Here is a 26,661-nt window from a genome sequence, read left to right on the forward strand (position 1 = left end):
GAACTCACAGGGCTAATTCAAGTGTCAGAAGTTCCAGTGGACCCCATCACTGAGATCCTTGCGGGTGAGGGGCTTATCTTTATTTTCACTAGCACTGGTGAATGGTTTCAACTGTCAAATCTCAGAACAGATGCATCCATGGCCTTCGAAATGCCAACTGGGCATGAAGAAAATGAACAGAGTTTCTAACTGCGTATTTTTGTAGAATTTAATGAACAACTTTTAAAACGTTGCTGCTTATGTTTCAATTTCTAGTGTCTGCGTTTCTGCCCCTCTGAGTCACTGATCTTCTTTTTGTTCCTGTTCCTATTTTTCACGTTGTGCGTTTCATAGTAACGTACACCGACTTTTCTGGATCGCTGCTGCCGTGCTTCTCGCCTCCGCTGTAAAAAATGGCGCACACACACACAGAGGGACAAAAACCAATCAAACACTGGAAGTCATAAAACAGGCCCCTTTGTTTCTCTGTGTTCTATTCCCACGCCGCTCCACAACTACTGGAAGCAGCGCCAACGAGGGAGAGTTCACCTCACAGACCCAAGTCTGCCCTTCCATCGTAACCTGTGACCACTCCAAGTTACAGACTGTCATTTGGTCCAACCCTCATCCAACGCTTGAATCTTGTCTCCTGAGCTCCTGACAAGCGGTCCTCTGGTCTAAGGCTGATCACTCTGATAACAAGCTCTCCACCTCCGAAGAGGGCCCCCTCCAGCTCTGGAGGGCCCAGTTACAGAGCTGAACTTCACAGAAGGCGGTGATCTGTCTGCCTACACAGCTCTGCTCACGTGTCATTTCCCTGAGGCCACATAAACCCAGCGGACTCTTCCAAACAGTAGTCCACGTGCTTGAGGATAGTGATCGGGAATTCCTAAAACAAGACAGAAACTCAAGGACCTTCAGGCAGCAGCTCACTCCTTGGTCCTGTTTCACTGACCTCAACTAGGCCACTTAAGACTGGGGTTTCTTGATTTCAACTCTAGACCGTTAGTTTCTGAAAGAGTGAGTCTCAAGACATGGACTTCCCCTCTCTACACCTGGGTGATGTTTCAGACCAAAGCACATACTTCCTTAGATGTAAGCGTCCTGCGAGTTTTGTTTGACTGCTCCTCTTCCCTCTGTGCCTTCCTCTTCTTTCCCTTTTTGGTAGGTGCTGGAAACGAAACACAAAGCACACACAGAGGAAAGAAACAGGAATTTGTTATTCAAAATGTGTCTGAATCCTAAGGTGGGAATGAGCTTGATGTGCTGGAGGAGGAAGGCAGAGGCCGGTGGGAAGGGAGTGTGGTGAGCAGAGCAGAGTAAAGCAGGACGAGGCTGGAGGCTGCCAGACCTGGGGGCGCTGAGTGGCCTTGGCGGGGTTTGCGTTTGTCTTGAAAACACACTCAATATAGGAGCTAGTAGTCCAACCGCATAAAGAATAAATACATGAACCATCCTCCCCCCAGAAAAAAATTTGTCTTTGGACCCACCCTTAGATTACAATGTTAATAACGTACTTTTTTTAGAAGAATTTTCCCAAATCACCCATTTAACCCCAAGACATGTGCAGAATAAAAAGAAGAAAAGCGAATTTGTGTGATAAACAGTAAGTGGAACCAGGGTTACCTGCCAGATATGATAAATATCTGTGTGGATGACAGTACAAGAGATACTTTGGAGATTAAACTTAGATTCCCCAACGTTCTAAAGATGCAAATCACATCTACATGACTTTAATCATTTAACTGTACCTGTATCTTCTACATCTTCTTCAACTGTTCTTCTCTGTTCTTCGGATTTTGCAAAAACCACTTTACTCAGTCCCTTGGATATTCTGAAAGGGGAAGAGTAGAGTAATGAAGCCGTCCAACATTCCCCCCGCTGCCCACACAGGCGCTGACGCAGGGACTGTGACAAGCTCGCAGATTAACGAAAACCCGCTCCCCTTCACGTGGTTAACACCATCGGTAGAAGCAACATTGTTTTGACGGCTCCTGGGCATTTGTAAAAGACAGAACTATCAATACTAAGCTTCTCATACTTCAGGCAGTTGAATTTGAAAAACGTACAGATCACTTTTAAAAAACGGCAATACCCTCCCCTGCCCTACAAAAACACTGCTCCAATCCTCATGGCAAGTTTCTGGGAAAGGAACGAGCAAACTGCAATTCGTGAGATGAGGACGCTACCTGACTGCTGAAAACTTCTTAGCTTTGGCTTTGTTTAAAAACCTCTGGTACTTAGCAATCTTTTCATCCAGGGCTTGAATAACGGCCTTGGTGTTGTTTCCCGCGTGTTCTTCCTGGGACTCTGCGTAAGACTCTTCCTCTTCGTCTCCTTGGTGTTCCTCTTCTTCCTCCTCCTCCTCCCTCTCCGCAGAAAGGCTCTCCAGCTCTTCATCAATATCGGACATCTCCAGAGGAACGAGGTCATCCCCAGAAAACTGAGGCATGACGTTGATTTTGCCAAAGTTCTGCCGGACCCGCGCCAGAATCTGCTGCATTTCTGAATCGGCGCCACCGTGACCGGGCTCCTCTTTTTCCTTCTCAATGATGGATTCCGACTCCTCACCTACAGTTTCTGTGACTTCCTCTGCTGGGTTGTTCTGGGTTGTTTCTGTGGCAACTTCCAAAGATGAGGAGGATGGAAGCTAGTCAGGCCGAAAAGGGGTGGGGTGGGGAGAGAAATGGAATCAGAAAATGAAAACTGAGTTTCTTTTTTTCTTTTTTTCATTTTATTTTATATTGGAGTATAGTTGATTAACAATGTTGTGTTAGTTTCAGGTGTACAGCACAGTGATTCAGTTATACATACATATGTATCTATTCTTTTTCAGTTCTTTCCTCATTTAGGTTATTACAGAATATTGAGCAGAGTTCCCTGCTGAATCTCTGAACTTACACACCCTGCTCTCAAATGAGGCAGTCCTCTTCTCAGGACTAAGGGCAAGTATCGAAAACATGCACATCTGAGTCGTACTGTTAATCTATTTTAAGTCAACGTGCATTAAACCCTGAACCCAGCATGGAAGGATCAGAGGAATACAGCTACAGTCCCAAAGGATGTGCCAACCCTAAGAGTATTTAGCCATCAAAACCAGTCAACTCTACACTGTAGACAGGGGAGGTTCCCTACACTGTTCCTGGGGACTGCAAGGAATGGGGGTTGCTGAGAAAGCACATCCCAAATGAGCACACACCTTGGGACTTCCCTGGCCGTCCAGTGGTTAAGACTCCGTGCTCCCAATGCAGCGGGCAAGGGTTCAATCCCTGGTCATAGAACTAAGATCCCACACACAGCACGGCCAAAAAAAAAAAGTGTAATTCCAAATGAGCACACACCGTAACAGAAGAATGAAGGCCCAGCTGAATGCTGAGGGCGAACGCAGCGCTAGTTTAGAAAGTGTGAGGGCAGAGGAGAGGCGCTGAGGAGGCACCTCGAAGGAAGGAAGGGTGTGAGGAAAGAGGAGGGAACCTCCTCGGAGTTCAGAACGAGCCCTGAGGCGGCCAACACTCAAAGGCCAGGCCTAGCCAGGCCTGTTTCGGGGAAGGGGCGGAGGGAGCGTGGGCTGGCGGCTGACGCCATTGTGCACTCACAGCTGAGGCGCGCGGAACTCAAGGGATTTTCCAAAGGCAAAGGGGGCTGCGCGAAGCACTAACTGCATCGGGAATCCATGAAATTCAGGAAACTATACAAAACTCGTATGTACGTTTCCGCACATTTTTCTGGTAAGGTGGTTTTTAGCCTTCGGATTCTCAAGGGGGTTGCTGCCACCACCAAAAAGAGGAAAGGAGGAGAGTCACGGAGCGGGGGCAGGGGACGACGGACACTGACTATCTCAACTTAACGACCAGACGTGGAGGAAGAGTTAGAGCAAGGCCGCCGTTCCCGCACAGGGCCACACGGGCGCAGGGGCGGCCTCCTTGGGTCAGAGGCCTCGGCCACGTGGGCCGCCCGCGACGTCCTCCCGGAGCCACGACACACCAGGCTCGCTCCGCCTCGGGTGCGCTGCTCCCCACGCCTGCAACGCTCGTCTCTCGTGACACCTGCGGAGCTCCTGCCTCCCATCACTAGGGGCCCCCCTAAAAGGCCACTTCCTCAGAGGCCGTCCCTGACCACCCCACGTACGAGGCACTGCTCTGTCTCCCACAAACCCCTAACACTGCTTTAGCCTCCCTCACAGCAATCAGTACGTTACATCCATATCTGTTTACTACGTGTCTCCCTGTAGGACAATAAAAGTGCGCATTTGGTCCCTGACCCCCAGTTCCTGGCACAAGAACTCCTAAAACCCTTGGAATCTCCCAGGTTAAGACAGGGGTGTCTTGCTTTTGTTATTTGTAATAAGCCCCTCTCCAAAGTTATGCTAATGAGATGACTGTGGTGGGACCTAGCTTCAGACTGGGGACGGGTCACTGGAGAGCCCAAGCAATTGCTGAGAGGGCTGTAGGCTGAGTTCAATCACCAGTGGCTGATGATCTTAGTCAAACGTGCCTACGTAATGAAGGCTGAACTTCCACACCTTGCATACAAACCCTTAAGGACGGATGGGCTCTGGGGAGCTTCTGGGTTGGTGAACACAATGACGTGCTGGGAGGGTGGCCTGCCTGGAGAGGGCATGGAAACTCCACACCACCATCTACCCCATACTTTGCCCTATGCACCTCTTCCATTTGGCTGTTCCTGACTTGTATCTTTTGTAATAAACCGGTAGTCATAAGCAAACCACTTTCCTGAGTTCCATGAGTCCTTTCAGCAAATTATCAAACCTGGGAACCTCTGAATTTGTAGCCAGCTGGGTAGAAGTGTGGGTAGCCTGAGAACCCCATCTGCAGCTGGCATCTGAAGTTGGGGTAGTCTTGTGGGATTCAGCCCTTAACCTGTGGGGTCTGCACTAACTCTGGCAGTTACTGGACACCCAGTTGGTGTCAGAGGCTTGCATAACGGGTATGGAAAAATGAAAGCTATTTGGTATCAGAAAACACCAAATACTCCTCCACTGGCATGTGTATGCGTGCGTGTGCACGTGTGTGTGTGTACGTGCAGAAGGGCAGGGCCTCGTCCCGCAGTACTGGTTGTTTGGTGGTTTTAGTGGGGAGAAGGGAAAAGGTTGAGTAACATCAGTTTCAGATATGTTGATTTTGAAATGTTGGAGAAAATATTCAACTGGAAATTTATAGCTGACAATGGAAACTCTGGGAATGGAGCCCAGTGAGAGAAAACCAGGGAAATATGGACCCAAAAGACTAGCATGGAAGCAGAACTTAAAGCCACTTCTTCAAGATACTTGGCTGAGCTCTGAAAAAGACCCTAGAAATAGAAAGGCAAAGTGCCAAAGATGGAGCCCTGAGCAGTCCACTGCCGGGGGGAGGGACATGGAACAGTAGGGAAGCTTTTCAATCTAGCCCAGAGGCCCCAAACCTAAGACTTTCCCTGAGCATCCACTGTACCACTCTCCTTTCCCACCTGACCACGAGCTTCTTGAGGGCAAGGACCATGTTAATTATTCCTATGCTCCCAGTTCCTGGCACATGGTTGGGCGTAATGTCTATGAAACAAAAGAATCTTGGAAATGCCTGTTCTTCAAGCAGAAGAAAAGACACAAAAACCACAAGAGCACTCACATTGAATAAGCCCTCCTTTTTCAAGGCCCTGAAAACTGGCATGTATACTCAGGCTTCTATCATACATCTACTTCCTGGTCACCCCCCCCCAACCAGGTCACAGCAGTGGCACCCTGGGATGGGAGACACTGCAGCTGAAAGTTCTACCCTAAAGGAAGAAGACGGTGGTCCAAAGACACACCACACCCAGGTCACTAACCATGCTTCCTGAGAGAGGGGTCCACCCTTTTCTTACCTGGGGGGCTACAGGGGGCTCTGCATTGGGCGGCTTGACAAAGAAAGGAATCCGGCCCCTCTGCCAGTCATTGAGGACCATCTTCCCCACAGTCTGCAGGTCAGGCTCTCCACCCTGAAATGTCGCAGGAAGAGGCCCAATTAAATTCAAACAACACAACCACCTCCTGGTTTGGAAGCATGGCGGCGGTCCCAGTTGGCACCATCTACCTGCCCAGTTTCGCACTTCATACTGCTCACACATGCATATAAAAAAAGTCCACACCACACACGCACACACCTGCAGCACGTCCCAGTCTGAATTCTCACAAATCCTGGCTTACCTTCAGTAACTTCCCCGTCCGGAAAGCTAGCTTCTCAAGAAAGTCCTCAGCGTTCTCCCAAGAATCAATTTTGTACGTCTTGCTGATATATTCTGGCTTCGCTCGTTCAAGTACAGCACCAATGTGGTCTTCAGGAGTCTTAATTTTTTCAACTTGAACCTAAATGTTCATAGGAAAGCTCTTGCTTACAAACTTGATTATGGAAGGAGTGAAGTTCCCAGTGTTCTCTGTAACCATATCTGAAAACAGATTTCAATGCCTCAAAGCAAGCGGGGCCTGGCAGGAGCTTGTCCTAGAGGTGACGAGATGCAGTTGGCTGAAAGGAGTGCCATGGAAAGCCGACCACAGCCGCGGAGCCCAGAACTCAGCTCTAACCCCGGCTCACCACAAACTGACGGTGTGACTTCCGCAAGTAGTTTAAACTGGAACCCTTCGTGCTACTGACTTGCAGAAATGGTTAAAAGTCCACCCATCCCAGGACACAAAGAGAAGGGAATAGTTTAAGAAAGAAGGGGAGGAACTGCACAGGATGTATAGCCAGAAGCACTGGTTAAGGTTAAGTGGAACCATTTAAAGCTCTCGGTCGTCTTCAGAAACAAGTGAGGAAATGACCGAGTTCCAAAATGACTCAACCCATAAACCCATGAAGATGAATTATCACTAAACATAAACAGGCCGTGCTTCCCTTTGGAGCCCGTGTGTAAACGACAAACTCTTTTGTGGGATGACATTGACCAGATATGCCCACGGTTCCACTAACTCCTCAAACAGGCTTAAGTGGAATGGAGAGACTGCCCTGTTCAGTGTCATGTTCCTCAAGTTTGGTCAGACAGGCTGACCCCAAACTGACTGCTGAATGAGTAAGAAGCAAAGGTATCCAGAGTTCCCCACAGAGCGCTGGCCCCAAAAGGCAAACAAAGAGCCTCTCGGGACCAAAATACTCACCACTCCTTTCAGCACAATGTCCGTCTCTGAGTCCTCAGACGGGTAAACCACACCGGGACAGTCGATCAGGAATATCCGGCGCATCAAGGTAATATACTGCCAGACCTAAAAAGCAGAGTCTTCCCCAGGTCAGTCCCTGAAAGCGATTTCACAAACCCCTGATGCTCAAGAAACTAGAGAGGGGGGTAGGGGTCAGAGAGGAGCAACCTGCTGGGTAATGAAGCTCCAAAGCCCCTCCTCTCTTTGGGCCGCGCATGAGGCACTTCCACGAGGCATAAACTATCGTTTCCAAACAGCTAAGGGTCTAAAAATAATGCAGAGGCAGGATCTCCATCTAGTATTGTGCAATAATGTCCAGTAAAGCTTTTTCTGATTTTTAAAAGTACTCCTGGAAGATTAATACTGCTTGGCCCCTGTTCCTTTCAGCAGAACCATGGTGCTTCCCAAATACCCTGTGTTCCAGGGTAGGACCCCCAACCAACAGAATCTACCCTAAAATTGAGTTTTCTTTCTTAACCCAGGCACCAAATATTCTTGGGTTAGTTTTGTTTATCAAAGCAGAAGGTTGGAGTGACAATTTAAAACAGACTCAAATGGCACATACCAAACCATGCCAAAGCCAGGCAGTGGCACACAAAGTACTCTTAGCCTTATCGAAAAGGGCAGAAACAGCTCCAGGACATTGCCAACTATTATATGGAGGCTAAACTCCCAATGGTGATCTTCATCCAAGAGAAGCAGATAGACATCTCCATGTCCTGAATTATCACCCTCCATGGAAATAAAATAAGTCAAAGTAAATAAGACCCCCTCGAGCCAGACATACCTTTGTTTCACCTGCAATGGGGGCCACATTGCAAACTTTCTTGGAGCGCAGCGTGTTTATGACAGAGCTCTTGCCAACATTTGGATAGCCAATGAACCCCACGCTGATCTGTTTCTTGTCAGTGTGCAACTGTTCAAAAAAAAAGAATACACACCACGTACACGCAGAGTGAACATCCCATGGGACAAACAGGTTGTGTTACTTTGCTACCATAAAGAATACAGTACAAAACTATTGCTACGACTTGATTTAAAACCCAGACACACCCCACCTGCACAGTCTGCGTGGGCTGCATACACATACTCATTAGTAAATCAGAGGTGAGTCAGCTAGCTCCTCAGTCACTCATGTGCAATTATTCTTGAATGTTTTAAGGTTAAAAGTATGTAGGTTGAGAAACAAAGGAAGAAATAGCTTGTTAGTCATCAATTTAGAAGAACACCATCCACTGATAAAATGTCTTCAGGGAAGAGAACCTCAGCAGATGCAGCAACCGGCAATCCCAAGACCCATCCCTCCTCTTCTCTGCACAACATATTTTGCATTTTCACTGCTAAAACTAAACAACAAAAGAAAAGAAAGGCAGCTTCAAAAGCTAGATCACTGGGTGAAAGTCTCAAAGAGGCAGAGCTCAGGAAGAGTTTACAAACCGATGGGGACTTCTGACTAGAGACGGTGGACTGCACACCCCTGCCCACCTCACTCCCTCCACGAACTCCACCGGAATCACAGCCGTGGGAATTAACACACACACTCCCATAGAGCCAAACATATAAAACCAAAGCATGCGCTGGAGATGAGACAGAACAAACTAATGTGTGATGTTAACAGAAGACCAGCAGTTAAAAAGTAGTATCTAACTTGGCCCACTACAAAATATGAAAGCTACATGGCTACAAAGGTAGAAAAACTAAAAATGCAGCAAATATACTGCCAATGAATCACGAAAGACCTTGGGAATCAGCAGTACAGACCCCTCTAAGGGTGGGACTGAAATCCAGAAGACTGACCAGTGGACCGTCTGTAGAAATAGTCACACCTCTCCTTCCCCTCCCTCGCCTGGCATGGGTGCCCAACTTCTCTACCCCAGAGCCTTAGGAGAGATAATGACTCTTTTGAAACCCTGCATGTCTGAAAATATCTTTAATTTTCAGACCTGAAAGGGACCCTAGATTTAGAGATAACAGTAATTGAAAGCAAGTGTTCCCAGAGTGATTAGCTGAAAGTCTAAATATTGAATAGTACAACCCCAGGCTCCTACTCCCACTGAGTTCCCAGAACCCTGGCAGCCAGGTCTATATACGCCCAAGCTGGAGACAGGAAGACTCCTTTCTAGGGAAACTCACAGGCCCAGGAGTAAAGACCTACAGACGGGACTTCCCTGGTGGTCCAGTGGTTGGGACACCATGCTTCCACTGCAGGGTACACGGGCTCGATCCCTGGTTGGGGAACTAAGATCCCACATGCCGTGCAGTGCGGCCAAAACAAAAAACAAACAAAAAACCCACCCTACAGACACTGACATCTAGAGTGTCCCCCAACAAAATACTGGGTTTCTGCCCAGTCACCTACAGTGAAATCTCTCATTCAACAAGCCCACCCCCTGCATAAAGTCTATTTAGCCTTTTTTTGGTGGCTCACTCTTAAATGAGTGGAGAACCAAGAATAACCAGACATCTGAAGTGTGACTCTAGTAGAAAAGACAGAAAAACAGCAACCTGGAGGAAACAGTGTCAATGTAGGAAAATGTAGAGGAAAATTTCCAAATACCACTATCATTGTTCTCAGAGACAGAGAAGCCAGTGCATCCGTGAAACAAGAACAGGCTATAAAAGGGAGCAGGGCAATTCATAAACAAGAGCTTTCAGAAATTACAAATTAAAAGTGAGAGGCAAAATAAATCTTGCGATAGAACAGCTAAATGATCAAGTCAAGGAAACTTCCCAGAAAACAGGGTAAAATGTCATAAATGTACTGAAACAAAGAAAAGATAAGAAAATTCAAGAATTGGGACTTCCCTGGCAGTCCACTGGTTAGGACTCTGCGCTTCCACTGCAGGGGGCACGGGTTCCATCCCTGGTAAGGAAACTAAGATCCCACAAGCCGCGAGGCGAGGCCAGAAAAAAAAGAATGAAAATTCAAGAATTAAACCAGGAGATAAAACCAAATTCCTGAACAAGAACAGAGATGAATGGGGGGCATGGCGTGGGGTGGTTTCCAAAAAACAGTATAGGACAAATAACAGACTAAAAGTCCCATCCATGCCTAGCTCACTGAACAATAAAAGACCCACCTTAAAGCACATCACTGGGACACTGTAAAACAGGAATTTTTTTCAAAAAAGATCTCAGCCACAAAGGATTAGGAGTCAGAACGGTCTCAGATTTCTCAATGGCAACATCGGAAGCCAGAAAACAATGCAATGTGGTGTCTTCAACATTCTAAGAAGAAATGGTGTGAGGGTAGTATGAAGAAATTTACAGAATGCAAGGTCTCAAAAAATGTTCCTTCTAAGCACTCCTTTTCAGAAGGCTTTTGGAAAACATGTTCCATCAAAAGGAAGGAGTAGGACTTCCTTGGTGGCGCAGTGGTTAAGAATCCGCCTGCCGATGCAGGGACACAGGTTTGAGCCCTGGTCGGGGAAGATCCCACATGCCGTGAAGCAACTAAGCCCGTGTGCCACAACTACTGAGCCTGTGCTCTAGAGCCCGAGAGCCACAACTACTGAGCCTGCGTGCCACAACTACTGAAGCCCATGGGCCTAGAGCCCGTGCTCCACAACAACAGAAGCCACCACAAGGAGAAGCCTGCGCACCGCAACGAAGAGTAGCCCCAGCTCGCCACAACTAGAGAAAGCACAGCAACGAAGACCCAACAGAGCCAAAAATAAATAAATACATAAATTAAAAAAAACAAAAACAAAAACAAAAAAGGAAGGAGTAAACCAAGAAAGAAAAGGGATCCAGTGAACAAGGACAACACAGGGAACAGCCACGGGAATCCTGCATTCGGATGACGGGGAAAGGAAATCCCAGGAAGACCCAGCAGCAGCCCGGGGAGCAGCCAGTGCACCTGCAAGGGAGGCGCCAGACACTCTGAAAGATCCCACGCTACCAGAGGATTTGGTGATATGTCAGTGACAAATAAAACGGAGCTAATTAACACCAGATAAAACAGAAGGTCCTATTAGAAAGGAATTACAATCATAGCACCGTGGATCAGCAAGGACCGACACTTCAGTCACAATAACCTAAACACTAAATGAGTAATAGTTTAGCCAAATGTCATACAAGGACAGAGGGAGTGGAGAGGGAGGACGGGGGTAAGAAATCTAACCCTCATTTTCCATAGTAGGAACTTAACAAATACGTAAAACTGAGGGGGGGGTGAGATGAAGAAATAGATTCATAAGCATACATAAAAAATATGGAAAAAATACCAGAAGTAACAGCTACGAGTTGGACGAGCTCCTTCTGGGAAGTGGGGAAGGGTGGGACAGAGGACAGGTGTCCTTTGTTAGAAGCCAGGTAAGATTAAATGAACACACAAATACAAAGTTGCAGGTACAGAACATGAAGCTTCAAGAACGTGTGCTTTCAGGGCCTCCCTGAGGAACCAGCACCTGACCAGGGATCCGAGGCTGGAGTTCGGTAGGGTGCCTCCCAGGCAGAGGGAAGAGAAATGCACAGCCCGGGAGCCCAGAGTGGGGACACAGTGTGGGGAGGGGGCCCGTCGTCATCACCGAGCAGAGGGTGGACCATCCGGTGCCAGGGACACGGCAGAAAGGGAAGCGACGTTTGTCAGGGATGGGGGTACAGGCTGAGCTAGAGAGTATTTCAGAATCCCTTGTAATCCTGAGGCTCTGTGAGTGTTCACATCTCCAGAACACACTGTCCTCACTACCGAGAAGATGTGGAAGGTGAGGCTGGTAACTCTGACACACCCTGGGAAGAGAAATTCTCACACAAACCCACAGCTGTCCAACTGCAGGGGGGACAGGTCAGGTCGCAATACCTTTCCAAACTGCCGCAGAAGCTGAATAAATGCTCCTTTGCCAAAGGGGTTAGTAAGACTTGCGTGGAAAGCAAGTGTCGGGTAATCTTGGGAGAGGACGGCAACCCATCGTTTCTAAAGGGAGAAAAGAAAAGAAGCTGGTAAACTGTGAGCTGTTTCTTTACAACATAGGAAGAACCAGAGCTTGAATGACAGGATGGTACTTCAAATACATAGTTGTCTAAGGAAAATGTTAGCTGTAATTCTTTGAAATATTTTTTTCAAGTATGACAGTTGACGCATTGTCTTTTTTTTTTTTTAATTTATTTATTTTTGGCTGCATTGGGTCTTTGTTGCTGCGCAGGGGCTTTCTCTAGTTGTGGTGAGCGGGGGCTACTCTTCGTTGCGGTGCGCAGGCTTCTCATCATGGTGGCTTCTCTTGTCACAGAGCACGGGCTCTAGGCCCATGGGCTTCAGTAGTTGTGGCATGCAGGCTCAGTAGTTGTGGCACACGGGCGTAGCTGCTCCGCGGCACGTGGGATCTTCCCAGACCAGGGCTCGAACCTGTGTCCCCTACATCGGCAGGCAGATTCTTGACCACTGCGCCACCAGGGAAGCCTGTCTTTTGTCTTATAAACACAAAACAATATTCCAAAAATGCCTTCATTGCTACTAAATGCAACTAATGTAACATAATGTGAAACAGACCTGGGGCCTCGGCAGCCGCCCCTTCTGAAGGGCGCACACCGTTCAGCCTATGGGCACTGCAGCTGTCCCACTGCCAACCACCAAGGGTCAAAGGTAACTGCCCAGGACTTCCCTGGTGGTGCAGTGGGTAAGAATCCGCCTGCCAATGCAGGGGACATGGGTTTGAGCCCTGGTCCGGGAAGATCCCACATGCCACGGAGCCACTAAGCCCATGCGCCACAACTACTGAGCCTGCGAGCCACAACTACTGAGCCCACATGCCACAACTACTGAAGCCCGCGCGCCTAGAGCCCATGCTCTGCGACAAGAGAAGCCACCGTGATGAGAAGCATGCGCACCACAATGAAGAGCAGCCCCCGCTAGCTGCAACTAGAGAAAGCCTGCGCACAGCAACGAAGACCCAATGCAGCCAGAAATAAATGAATAAATTTAAAAAGTTAAAAAAAAAGGTAACTGCCCATCATCAGTGAAGCCCATTTTAGTTTTGTTTTCGATGAGAACACTTGAATGACTACACCCTCAACAGTGCAACACCTTAACTGCTGCCCCAAATCCTAGAGACCACGACACTAACTTATTCATGGGTAACTCAGAGCCTGCACAAGCCATGTGGCCTTGGTCATCTGTTTTGCATTAGCAACTGTACTTACCGTTGCCCAGGTTGGAACAAGGTCACATTTGTTAAGAACAAAAATGAGGTGTTTCCAGGGTTTCTCCTTTTTCAAGTAAGTCTCAATGTGAGGGGAACGGGTACCCATTGGATCTCTAGCATCAAGAACTTGAACTACAACATCTGATGAATCTATCACCTGCAAATTCAAAGAGGCAAAAGTGACTTGCTACAGGAGTACAAGGGCAAAATGAAAGAGAGAAGACATTTAAGGGAACCTGGGAAAAATAAAGCAACAATAGAGATAACCTCTCAACAGTCTTATGAGGAGAGCAGGTGGTAGCTAATCTCAAAGCCCAGGGATCAGTACTCGAAAAATTGTTTTCATCCTGTGGGTATCTGAAACTTGTTGAATTCCAAATAGAACTAGCTTGGATGAAACCGGTCTATTTCACGACTGCTATGCATTAGTGAGTAGAACCATTTACTTCTTCTTTTTTAAAAAAATATTTTATTTATTTATTTGGTTGCACTGGGTCTTAGCTGCGGCTCAAGGGCTCCTTAGTTGCAGCAGCCTCCTTAGTTGTGGCATGCGAACTCTTAGCTGCTGCATGCATGTGGGATCCAGTTTCCTGACCAGGGATCGAACCCAGGCCCCCTGCACTGGGAGTGCAGAGTCCTATCCACTGCACCACCAGGGTAGTCCCTCATTTACTTCTTAGACCTCTAAGTTTCCATGTTATAGGTTTTGAGTATTTTACAAAAAAACTAAAAAATTTTGTTTGCTTTCATGGTACTAGTTTCCTATCATGTTACTATTTGATTATGTGACTATGCTTGAAAGTCTTCGTTACCGAGAATATTACTCGAGTGTGGACCTAAAACTCAGCCGGCTGAAGAGAACTAGACCAGGACTCAGGAGACACAAAGCCTCTTGCACTAACTACCTGGGTAAGCTGGGGAAGGTATTCAAGCTTTCTAGACTTGAATTCTCATCTGTAAAATGAGAGGGCTGGACTAAGTAACTCAAAAATTCTCATGCAGCTCTAACCATGTATAATGAATCTCAACAAGAATATCATTTAGCAGGTAATCCAAAGAAATATTAACAGAGAATATGTGAATCTATGCAATGTGGTTGTTACTATTATATGAGTAATAAAAAAATGCAGTTATCTAGAACAATGGCAGTATGTGCACGGCCATATCCATCCTGGAGGTGGAATTTGTATTGACAGAGCTTCAATAGATCCAAGTCAGTTTTCTCATATAAGATCATGAAAGCCAAAGGAACCACTCAGTGAGACAGAATTTAAAGTCTTACCTTGTAGAGTTCACCCCATATTCTTTTAGACTGTCCCTTTTTATATATCTCTTCTTGGGCTTCATTTCTAAATAAGAAAAGACCCAAAGTGAGCAAATGAAGCACTATAAAGATTAAAAGGATGTTTTAGGGAAAAAACCATGTGCCAAGGGAAAGCGGTATCAAAACTAGCATCAACATCACTAATCATTACAGAAATGCAAATCAAAACTACAATGAGGTATCACCTCACTCCGGTCAGAATGGCCATCATCAAAAACTCTATAAACAATAAATGCTGGAGAGGGTGTGGAGAAAAGAGAAGCCTCCTACACCGTTGGTGGGAATGTAGATTGGTACAGCCACTATGGAGAACAGTATGGAGGTCCCTTAAAAAACTAAAAATAGAGCTACCATATGACCCAGCAATCCCACTCCTAGGCATATATCCAGAGAAAACCATAATTCGAAAGGATGCATGCACTCCGATGTTCATTGCAGCACTACTTACAATAGCCAGGACGTGGAAGCAACCTAAACGTTCATCGACAGAGGAATGGATAAAGAAGATGTGGTACACATATAGAATGGAATATTACTCAGCCATAAAAAGGAATGAAATAGTGCCATTTGCAGAGACGTGGATGGACCTAGAGATTGTCATACAGACTGAAGTAAGTCAGAAAGAGAAAGACAAATATCGTATAATATCGTTTATATGTGGAATCTAGAAAAATGGTACAGACGAACTTATTTGCAAAGTGGAAATAGAGTCACAGATGTAGAAAACAAACCTATGGTTACCAAGGGGGGAAGGGGGAGTAGGATGAATTGGGAGATTGCGATTGACATATATACACTACTATGTATAAAATAGATAACTAATGAGAACCTACTGTACAGCACAGGGAACTCTACTCAATGCTCTGTGGTGACCTAAATGGGATGGAAATCTAAAAGAGTAGATATATGTATATGTATAGCTGATTCACTTTGTTGTACAGCAGAAACTAATACAACATTGTAAAGCAACTATACTCCAATAAAAATTAAAACAAAACAAAACAACTAGCTGTAGATGGACCAAAATTAGACTTAATTTAAAAAATGACTATATCCAAATGCCCATCAACAGATGAATAAAAATAAATGTCGCATATACATAATGGAATACTGTTCACCAATACAAACAAATAAAGTACTAATACACGATACAACATGGATGACCTTGAAGACATTATGCTAATGAAATAAGCCAGATACAAAAGGACAAATACCGTACAAGTGCATTTACATGAAGTACTATTAAAGTACTATTAAAGTACTTTTAAAGTACTATTAAAGAGAGAAGTCAAACTCATAAGAGACAGAGAACAGAATGGTGGTTGTCAGGGACTGAGGAGAGGGGGGAATGGGGAATCAGTGCTGGATGGGTACAGAGTTTGGAATGATGTGAAAAAATTCTAGAGGTGGATAGTGGTAATGGTTGCATAGCCATGTGAATGTACTTAATGCCACTAAATTGGATGCTTAAAATGATTAAAATGGGACTTCCCTGGTGGTGCAGTGGTTAACAATCTGCCTGCCAATGCAAGGGACACGGGTTCGAGTCCTGGTCCAGGAAGAGCCCACATGCCACAGAGCAACTAAGCCCGTGAGCCACAATGACTGAGCCTGTGCTCTAGAGCCTGCAAGCCACAACTACTGAGCCCGTGTGCCACAACTACTGAAGCCCACACATCTAGAGCCCGTGCTCTGCAACAAGAGAAGCCACTGCAATGAGAAGCTCAAGCACCGCAATGAAGAGTAGCCCCTGGTCGCCACAACTAAGGAAAGCCTGCGCGCAGCAATGAAGACCCAACACAGCCAAAAATAAATAAATAATTTTTAAAAAAGATTAAAATGGTAAATTTTGTTATGTATATTTTACAATAAATTTAATTAAAAAAACAAAAGCAACTATAATTAGGCAGTCTGTCACAGAGAATTATGAAAAGGAATATGAACCATAATCCACACTCCACAGCTCCCACGGAGAGTGAAACTTTCCTGATAAGGTTGAGAATCTGCTTATTTATTAGCCTCAAAGACATTTACCCAATGTCCCTGGAACAAAAATAGTTTTGTTTCTCCCCCACTGCCGACTGTACCCTTTGGAGGTGGAAAAAATTCAAATCAGCAGACGCATACAAAGTCCAAATAGTTCTAAGAATAAATGAACTCGCTGCCTCTTTTTGCTTGGCCTCGAGCGGCTTGACTTGACCTCTAGGAGGCCCAGGGCTAGCGATGGACTGAGGACAGCACCAAGGTAGTGGCACTGCAGGCAGGGGACAGCACCTCTCCGCTAGGGCACCTCAGGAACACATGAGGGAGAACCAGGAGAACTAAACTGGTAAACCCTTTCTGGAGGGTAATAAGGCAGCCGCCTATCAAAAAACTGCATATTCTTCGACGTCATTTCCCCTAAGAATTTATCCTTGGGGAACAATTAAGAATGAGAAAGAATTAGTCACATTGATGTTTTACCCTAGAGTTGTTTACCATAGGGGAAAACTTTGAACAGCATAAATGTCTAACCATGGGACTGGCCACAACAAAAACCTACTCTGACATGAAACATTATATTGCTGTTGACTAAGAACTGACATGGAAATATATTAATAACTTAGAAAAATATATTAAAATAAAAGCAAGTTAAAATACAGTCTTAAAGTACTATACTTATAAATAAAAACATCCAGAATAATGTATATATATACATATATATCCTTAACTGATCCTTGACCTTTTGGGTATGAACCCCTATGAAAGTATGATGAGTTATGGATCCTTCTTCTCCTCCCCTTCTCTAAAAACAACAAAACTCACTTCTTTTATGCATGTACATAAATTTTCCATATTATCTTCAGAGGGTCACAGAAACCTCAAAGGATATCAATGAACTCCCCCCACCCCCAGTGGTCCAGAGTAAACCCTGATATTCACCAAAATATTAACAATGCTTAACATAAGTAGTGGAATTATGAGTGCTTATTTTCTTTTTGTTGTATTTCCAATTTAACTATATTTTAAAAATTTGTCTATGATAGAATATACTGTTATTATTATGAAGAAAGTGTTATTTATTTTTATTTGGGGGGGAATTAAGAGACCAATAGTAAACAAGCCACCTTAAATTATCTTCAGTCTGGCCCCAGCCAGTTTCACTAATTTTTCTAGTCTAAGGGAAGATCTCCATCTATGAGATAAATCACCGAGCTTCTGGCAGGTAAATAACTGTAAAGAAGATGTCTATTGCAGAACAGCAAATGAGGAGATGTGCATGAACTTTAAAACTGTACCTCACACCAGTGTCTTCAGCTACCAAGTCACGATCCTTCCCCTGGTCATAGCTCTCAGTGGACATTTCTGCATTTTCTATAAGTGACTGCATATCACCTGCAAATAAATTTGGTCGCTTCCTCTGTGCTTTAGGGCCAAATGTAGTTTCAAAGCTTTCAGTATCAAGGATGTGCACCTTTGAGTTCTAAAGAGAAAGGAGAATTATAGGTAACACTAAGCAAAGCACTGAGAAAAAGCAAAAAGTTCAAAACCTATCTGGGAAAGGCTTTCTGCTTTCATTTTTGCAAAGCTCAACCCATACCAAAATCTACAACACGGATGCAGCCTGACTTCAAAACAGAAATCCTTATTTAAATAGCAAACGCACTTGTTCCCCTCTTCTGAAAGCTCTGTAAGCTTTCCTGGAGAAATACAAAATACAAATAGTCAAAGCAAATATGAATAGTTGTGTGTAAGACCTGCCAAAAACTTTGCTTTATTTCATTTATCATAAACTTTAGTCAAATGTAATTACGGCTACAACGCTGAAAATTAACTTTTTTCTGACCTTTGTTTTTTTTTTTTCAGCTTTCAAACAAGTGCATAAAATTCACCAAATTCACAGATTTTTGTCAAGGACGATCGTGCTCAAATTTGTGTTTTTTTTTTTTAAACCAACTGTAAATGCCAACTTTTTCTTGGAAGTTAATTTCTTTCATGGCTAAAAGGAATTGCTTGTTTTGTAAGATGCATTTTAGTTTCAGATAACATTTTCCCTAATTTAGGTAACGTTTTTATTAAATGCACATGCGAAGTCTTCAGATGAAAAACATCTAGCAAAAGTCCAAAATAAGAGTTTAGATGTGATAAAAGGAACCTGATCCTAACTAGAACTTGATGTGCCTGTAAAGGAGTTACGGGCAGAGGAATTTTTGAAGCAGGATGAAAGTCAAACTCTGAGTTAGGATCTATCACGTAACAGTATGTTAACAGCCGGCAGAGAATAATATCCTCAAAAAAAACAAACACCCTCTGCCCCCCAGTACAGGCTCCTCTGTAAGCACCAGCTACGAAACGCGGAAGAGAGAACAACCCAGTGGCTTCTGAACTTGACAGACACCTCTTCAACTCCTAAAGATCCTTAAGCTATTATCAGAGTCTCTAACCCATCTCTCAGTTTAGTTTTACTCACTACGCTCCAACAAGGGAACATCCCCGAACAGAACAGTCGCGTTTTACATTAGAACTAGGTTCTAATGTCACTGGGAAAATTATGATCAAAATTATCCTTGAAAATCTCTCAACCTATAACGTACACTATACCTGGATCTGTGTCTATAAACCTGTACCTTAGTAAGTACAAGGTAGTAGTATGTCTATACACTAAAATACAGAGACAATATAAGTTAAAGTATTTCCACTGTGGTACTGCTACAGAAACATAGTAATTGTAATGCACATACAGGTGTACGTGCAAAAGTTAAAAGCGTATCTGATTTGACTCCACCGTGCAGCAAATCTCAGAATCAGATTTCATAACGAGTAGTAGATATTGCACTAAAAATAAAACAGGTAAGTTTTTTCAAGGACAGAGCAGAAAACTCATCAGTTACTCTGAGTACCCGTCTGCACCATAATACAAACTGCTGCAGCTGTGGGCCCTTCATTCTATGTATCAGACATTTAAGCACTGAATTTTAGAAGCACTGAACAACTGCCATGGGCAACAAAGCAATAAATCCATAATAGAACTTCTCTGTTCTTCTCATAAACAGGATTCAATAGTTTGTTAAAAGATGGCTTTAGGGAGGACAGAGAGAACAAAGGAAATGAGCAACTTGTCTGTGGTTCATGAATTACACTCACGTGTTTCCCTGAAAGAAAACAGTCACTCCACTAATAGGTGCCCTTCTTCTAGTCTGTCATAAAACAAAGCCTAATTGACAAAACCTGAGGCAATAACCAGGACTTGGGTTTTACTTTGTTCTGCAAGTAAACACTTTTCTTTGAATTGTTTAATCCATGTATGCATGTCAGTGTTTTCTTCCCCTCCTCATGCTGGAACTGAAGCTCTGTGCTGTACTTATGTACATTTTTGGGAATTACTATTCAAAGCAAGTAAAAATGTGCAGGCAGGCATTAGGCCATTTCTTTGGTTCCGTGTGAAACTAATTCCACTCAAGCCAGATTCAGTCTTTACTGCACTTCTAACTTCAATGATTAACAACCAATCTGACTGGCACCCTTTCCTTCAGCTGAAAAGACTCTCTAAGGAACTCCCAGAAGCAGAAAGTCTCCCTCCCACCAACCTAATCCTAATTCTATGCTTCCCCAAAGTTTGATGGAACTACCACTTAAACAAGTTTGCTTACCAAAAACATTTAAAAGCAGTATTGATAATAGCCATGATCTATTTAGGTCTAAGTAAGTGGTGGCCTAAGTGCTCGCCATGTGCCAAGAGCCTTAATGGATGTTTCATCTGCATCCAGTCACCCGAGGAGGGGGTCACCTTGACTTACCAGTCGGGGAAGTGAAAGCTCGCAGAGAACCCTAACTAAGGCTGCAGGAAGGGACAGAGCAAAGATTAAAATTCAGGCCTGACTCCCAAGCCTGTGCTTTGGTCCACTATTGCCACTGAACTTCTCCGACAGAATTCGGTTCATGCTAAAGGTGAGACCCCTAACAAAGGTGAAAGGAGAAGTCTCAGAAAGCTTATCAGTACTGCTTCAGGCACTATTCTCTATGGAAAAACAAGAGGAAAGTACGGTAGAGAGGAGGGATCTGCGTGGTTTGCCGGGGACATCCTCCATCTTACATGAGGCCGGATTCGATCATGGAGAAGAGACATGGGTAACTTGCTTTGCTTCATGACAACTTTGTACGGATCCTTCAAGACTATGTCCATTTCCTCTTGAAATTTTTGTAGCGATGACTGCTTAATCACACGTGTATTTCCTGTTTTACAAAAGAATGTTGCTGTTTAATAAATAGCTCCTTACAACTTCCGCCTGCATCTTCCCAGGGACACAGTGAAAGGTAAGATTTTATTTATTTTTATTTTTTTTAACATCTTTATTGGAGTATTGGAGCTTTACAATGGTGTGTTAGTTTCTGCTTTATAACAAAGTAAATCAGTTATACACATACATATGTTCCCATATCTCTTCCCTCTTGCGTCTCCCTCCCTCCCACCCCTCTAGGTGGTCACAAAGCACCGAGCTGATCTCCCAGTGCTATAAAGGTAAGATTTTAAATTGCCCTCACTCACCCAAACACCTGACACATCCATCCCACGAAGCCATTTTCAAACTTAAAAGAAGGAAAAAACCAGAAACCAAAAAACAAAGAAACTGCCTCTCCTGCACTCATACACTAAGAACTAATCCACCAACCCAGACACACAAAGGGTTTCAATAGTTTTCCAAGTCCAATTTCCTGACTGGATGAAACTGAAAAATAAACATCACTGAATGGAACTGAGATTTGACAAATGTCCTACTTCCTGCTAGATCTGGCAAAGAAATTTGGAGCCAATCACAGCTGATCAGTTAGCATACTCAGAGAATCCCGAAGCACAGCACCTAAGAGTCATAGCTCTGGTTTTTAGGGTTATAAGGGTTTGACGGCACTATTAATCAACAAAGCCCTGCAAGGGAACAAAATGAAACTATATAACACTGCTTGGAGAACACCTTGGAAGTGAGAGATTGTATTCACTGAACAGCGCATTGTAGCACAAATGCCAAACTCAAGGTGAAGACGACCACGCTGGCGGGGATGGTGACAATGACAGCGGTTAAAGCTTCTATTGTACTACTTGCTGGACACTATTCTAGGCACTTTACATAAGAGTATTTATGCACTTAATTACCACAACAGTCCTACGAAATAGGTGCCGTTTTTATCTTCATTTTACAGATGGAGAAATTGATGAGCAAACTTAAGAACCTGACCATGGTCCCAGAAATGGCAGAACTAGGCCTCAAACCCAGGAGGTCTGGATCTAGTGTCACCGGACCTTGCCACCATGCTAAAGGCCTCTTGAAGGAGTTCTCTCGGACACTTTTCTGTGCTGCAGTTTCCTAGGGGGTACCAATCCCACCAAGAGACGTATGAGATGTGCAAAGGTAGCTGCCATCTGCCCCCCAGAACAGAGGCCAAACAGCAGGCAAAGAATGCGGTCTGACCATCTGATGTGCCCACACAGCTGGCAGTGGCTGAGGGAAAGGCTGAAAGCCCCGACAGAGATGAAGGTGGAGCTTCCAAAGGAAGAAATCCTGCTTCCCCAAGGCCTCTGGAGATACGCTATTCATTCCTGGGAAGGACCAACGAGAGGTCCTTTCATTGTCACTCAGTCCAAACACAACCCCACTAAGAAAAAGTGTTTCAGAGGAACTTTAGGCTAAAGGCACAAACACACCTGCAAGGCACCTCTCAAAGTCACCTCTCCAGGTGACTAGAAATTAGGAGAGGAGCGTTCTAATGAATGCTAGTCATTAAGGATGATCTCATCTGTCTAAGAGGTTCACTCACGGTGAACAATGATGGGCTCTTTTCAAAAAGAAGTCATTTATGGAAGCCACCGCCATGACTTTTCTCTGCACTTTTCTCACGGTGGGGGCTTCTTATCTCATCCCTTTCTCATACTGTCCTTGGCAGTTCCCCTCACCCCAGATACCTGCCTTTTATTTATTTATTTTTTTTAAATTAATTTATTTATTTTTGGCTGCATTGGGTCTTTGTTGCTGCACACGGGCTTTCTCTAGTTGCAGCGAGCGGGGGCTACTCTTCACTACAGTGTGCCAGCTTCTCATTGCAGTGGCTTCTCTTGTTGCGGAGCACAGGCTCTAAGGAGCATGGGCTTCAGTAGTTGTGGCATGAGGGCTTCAGTAGTTATGGCGCACGAGCTTAGTTGCTCCGCGGCATGTGGGGTCTTCCCGGACCAGGAATCGAACCCGTGTCCCTTGCACTGGCAAGCGGATTCTTAGCCACTGTGCCACCAGGGAAGCCCCCAGATACCTGCCTTTTAGATACCTGAACAGTCTACCCTTTTCCATACAGCGCACATTTTCTAGGGTAAAAGTAGCAGAGGACAACACTCACCAAACCACTTAATGTTCGGCTCCACTCTCGCCACTGTGCCAGAAGCCACCGTTGACTGATACTGCAGAGGCTTAATCACTTTACCACGGCTGTTCCTGAATTGAGGAAATAACAGATTTGGGTTGACAATGGAAGAAAGGCTACAGCAAAGCTGGGTTTACAGAATACGCTTTCCGTCAAAAGGACCTCTTTTTTTTTTTCTTTCTCCTTCCAGTTTTAAGTGATCAAGAAATACAGATTTTGGTAAACAAAAAGTACTTCTACATTCAAAACAGACTGCCCCAAAGCCACTTAACCTTTTGCAACAGAGCACGTAATGATTTTTGCTCGATGAATAACAACTAATGACCATGTTTAAAAATCTGTTTACTGTTTGTTTGCTTTAAAAAAGAAAACCGCATACTTGAGTCTTTTTTGGATAATTATTTGAAGGCTGGTTTAAATGAATTTTAAGTAGAGGGTGATTTATGCTGGAACTCGAAATTCTAAAACAAACTGCAGAGTAGGTGACTAAGGCAGATTAAGTTCATTGACATTTGTGTTTTAGACACATCTTTTAGAACGGTTGAAGAATCCAATTACCAAACAAATTGAATAAGACCAAACAAATTGAATAAGACAAAATAAGACCAGGTCGCAAAATGCCACACTCAGCAAGCCCCTGTGGTAGAGGCTGCCTCAGCAGAACTGAGTTGTGATGAGTTTCCAAGTGCCACAATGTTGTGATCTAAAGTCTGTCATTAAAAAAACAAATTTTCTGGCCGCTTTCATGACACCATCCTACGTGCTTTGTTAAAGAAAAGCAGATTTCTATCTGACAGATATGTACCTTGAGATTTAACATGCCATTTGTGGAGGCCGAGGCTGTGAGGAACAAGGCTGTTGTACAGTACAGTGACACAATCACTATTTCAACCCCTACTACGCATGTCTTTAACCCAAAATTCAGTTTATCATATAAAACGGTATTTGAAAATACACTACTCCTATCTGGGGAAAGTGGGGGTGGGAATATCAAAGGCTTAACAGGTGTCAGCTACAAGTCAAGGGCAGGAAGGGAAGAGGAGAGGACACCAGCGCCCACGCTCACCTGCGCTCCTTCTGCCTGTACATATTCAGGCGTCGGATTGTGGCCCGGTCCCTCATGTTTTGGCCTCCTGCTCCCTGAACTCGATCTAGGAAACACAGAAGTGGAATGCACACTGTTTGATAGCCAACAAGTCTAAGTATAGCCATTGCTTCAAACACACCAACTAGTTCACTCAAAGCAGGCAAGCTGCCACCTCACCGCAAAATCTCCACTTTCTCCACATGTTGCTCCAACAAAATCATTCCTGGAAGCTACATGGTATGACAAAGTTGACCTAATCTGGAACCCTCCGTAGGACTGTGTTTGAAAATGATAGTAGGTAATATTTCTGAGCACTAATTATGGCACTGTGCTATCCACATTACAGGCATCATCTCATGTAATCCATACAACAATCCTACCAAGAGGGATGCATTATTCCCATTCTGCAGGTTAAGACACTGAGGCACAGTGGGCAAGCATCTTGTACAAAGATTTTTTTGTACAAGAGCCAGAATTTGAGCAAAAGCATCAGATCACCATCTGTGCTCTTAACCACTAAGACACGTACCTCTGGGTCTCAGTTTAACAAATACTGAGTGCCTGCTACAGGCAAAGCATCACGAAGACTACGATTCTGGCACATAAGTGTTCCTAATGTACCAGTTTCTTAATTTCCTAAGGTTTGATCTTAGTTTTATCAACAGCAAAATAGGTAGTAATTCTTGCCTTACATCTCAGAGAGAAAGAGAAGGACAAATTAGCATAGTAATACCGGCTTAGCTTCTCATTTGGGGATGCCTTTAAGTCATCTGTCTTGAAGTCATGCAATAGAAAACAGGCAGAAATCACAGGACTGGTGGCTCTACTGCTCACTACGTGTGCCAGCTGTGACAAGCCACTTCTCCTATTTTGGCTCAGTCTCTTCACCTATAACATCATGATCTCTAAGGGCCTCTTCAGGTCTAACACTGTCAGATCCCAGTCTACACAAACTGAATAATTTATCAGCGGTCCAGGTAAAACATTCAACATTAATTAAAATCAAAAACTTTAGGCCATATTTTAATATGTTTTATTAACTAAACCCAAATGGAAGGGACTCCCCCAAAGGCTATCTTGTTCATTCTGTGGTGGAACCTCAACAAAACTCATACACATCTTCAAAAACATCTTTTGTTTTTGAAGTATGAAAGTTTTTTTTTTTATAAGTATGAAACGATCATACTTATCTGTAGCATTTTCTATGCACTTTACCGGATGGGATGACTCCACGAGCCAAATCTACTAGCCCTTTCCCATTTAAATGGTCAGAGCTAAGGTGGTAGGCAAGTGTGGCCAAGTGTAAAGGGCCAGCTGGGTCAGCCTACATCACTTATCTAATTTATAGTACTTCTAGTAATTCCTTGAGCTGGAGAGCTGGACTCATACAAGACTGAACTATTTTGGGGGAGGGGCTTCAACACCTGACACACACAGGGACCCAAGAAGAGGTCAAATTTAAGTGTCCCTTCCAACTCAGAGCTTCCCAGTCTCTGCACCTCACAGTTGGAGATGCCCCAAGGCTGCCAGGCCTGAGTGTTCACTTTCCCGGCTTTAGACCTGGTGCCTGGCATCTAGTCTTGACAGGCGTCCAAGACTAAGCCCTCCCCAGGGCCTATGAACAAGTAATCATCTTCTCCCTTCTCAGCCCCAAAGGCCACTCTGCTTGAGGTCACTCCAAGCAAGGCCACCCGGTGTCCCTCCCTCCGAGCTTCCTCCAAGCCCCACCCTCCGCGAGCCCCGCCGCCCGTACCGGGATTTGTGCTGGCTTTAGAGGGGTTGATGGTGCTCTGTCCTTTGTACTTGGGCTTCACCATCTTGCCGACGGGACGGGGACCGGAGCGTTGGGTCCGGCCTACGTGGGGTAAAAGATCTCGTAACTCCCCAAGCCGGGCTGAAACAACCCGCCCGAACCACGATGGACCGCGTGCACGAGCCTACGTCACTTCCGCTCGCATCCCTTCCTTCCCCTGCGCGACTTCCTGCGAACGCGAGGCGCGCGCCGCCGCACTCCAGGCTCCGCCCCCGCCCCGGCCTCTTAGACGTCGCCCTGCGTCGAGCCCCGCCCCTCTCTCTCCCTAGCAACCACCAAGCTGCCCTCCGTAGCAACCGCCCAGTAACTACCCTGGACGCCCGGCCTAGAACTCCTAGTTGGGTCCACCCACGAATGTAGATGCCTCTTCCCAGGCCAATGACAGAAGATTAAGTTTAATTATCTTCTGAATTTGTCCTCTAAGCCCTTCCAAAAGTGGCCGACTACACAGCAGCCAAATACCAATGAGATCTTGTCACCCTTCTGAAAACTCCAACAGCGTATCCTCACTCTCAGCTTTAAAGGAGAGAGAGAGAGAGAGAGAGAGAGAGGCAGAGAAACTGAAACTCCTTGCTATCCCTACAGAATTTTCAATGATCTGGTCCCTGCCTATTTATTTGACCTCATTTGTACCTTCCACTCTCTGGTTATTCTGACATTTACACTGGATATTCCTTCTGCCTGAATCATCATTTCCCTAAAGCTTGCATAGCTAGTTCCTTCTGGTCATTCAGTTCTCAGCTCAAATGTCATCTACAGGTAGGGCTG

General features: G+C 44.9%; 1 protein-coding gene across 1 annotated transcript; it reads right to left on the bottom strand.

Moving 5' to 3' along the window:
• Positions 1 to 190: 190 nt before the first annotated feature.
• GNL2 (G protein nucleolar 2) lies at positions 191 to 26,036 on the bottom strand. Its single transcript, XM_068539544.1, has 16 exons — positions 25,834 to 26,036; positions 24,060 to 24,144; positions 22,970 to 23,064; positions 20,682 to 20,821; positions 17,887 to 18,071; positions 14,567 to 14,633; positions 13,283 to 13,441; positions 11,946 to 12,059; positions 7,932 to 8,060; positions 7,106 to 7,210; positions 6,161 to 6,319; positions 5,839 to 5,952; positions 2,169 to 2,629; positions 1,731 to 1,813; positions 1,065 to 1,150; positions 191 to 383 (listed from the first exon to the last, which is right to left on the bottom strand). Exons 1-16 carry the CDS (start codon positions 25,895 to 25,897, stop codon positions 252 to 254), a joined length of 2,178 nt encoding a protein of 725 aa, XP_068395645.1. The 5' UTR covers positions 25,898 to 26,036; the 3' UTR covers positions 191 to 251.
• Between the last annotated feature and the right edge of the window lie 625 nt (positions 26,037 to 26,661).

Source organism: Eschrichtius robustus, chromosome 3 (assembly GCF_028021215.1).
Source record: "Eschrichtius robustus isolate mEscRob2 chromosome 3, mEscRob2.pri, whole genome shotgun sequence".
NCBI lineage: Eukaryota > Metazoa > Chordata > Mammalia > Artiodactyla > Eschrichtiidae > Eschrichtius > Eschrichtius robustus.

Excerpts from the sequence above, each read along its gene's own strand:
- GNL2 (XM_068539544.1), bottom strand. The coding sequence starts at position 25,897 with ATGGTGAAGCCCAAGTACAAAGGACAGAGCACCATCAACCCCTCTAAA. Across the intron at positions 24,145-25,833 it reads TAAAGCCAGCACAAATCCCG|ATCGAGTTCAGGGAGCAGGA; the intron begins GTACGGGCGGCG and ends TGTGTTTCCTAG. Across the intron at positions 14,634-17,886 it reads GCTGAAGACACTGGTGTGAG|AAATGAAGCCCAAGAAGAGA; the intron begins GTACAGTTTTAA and ends TTTCTTATTTAG.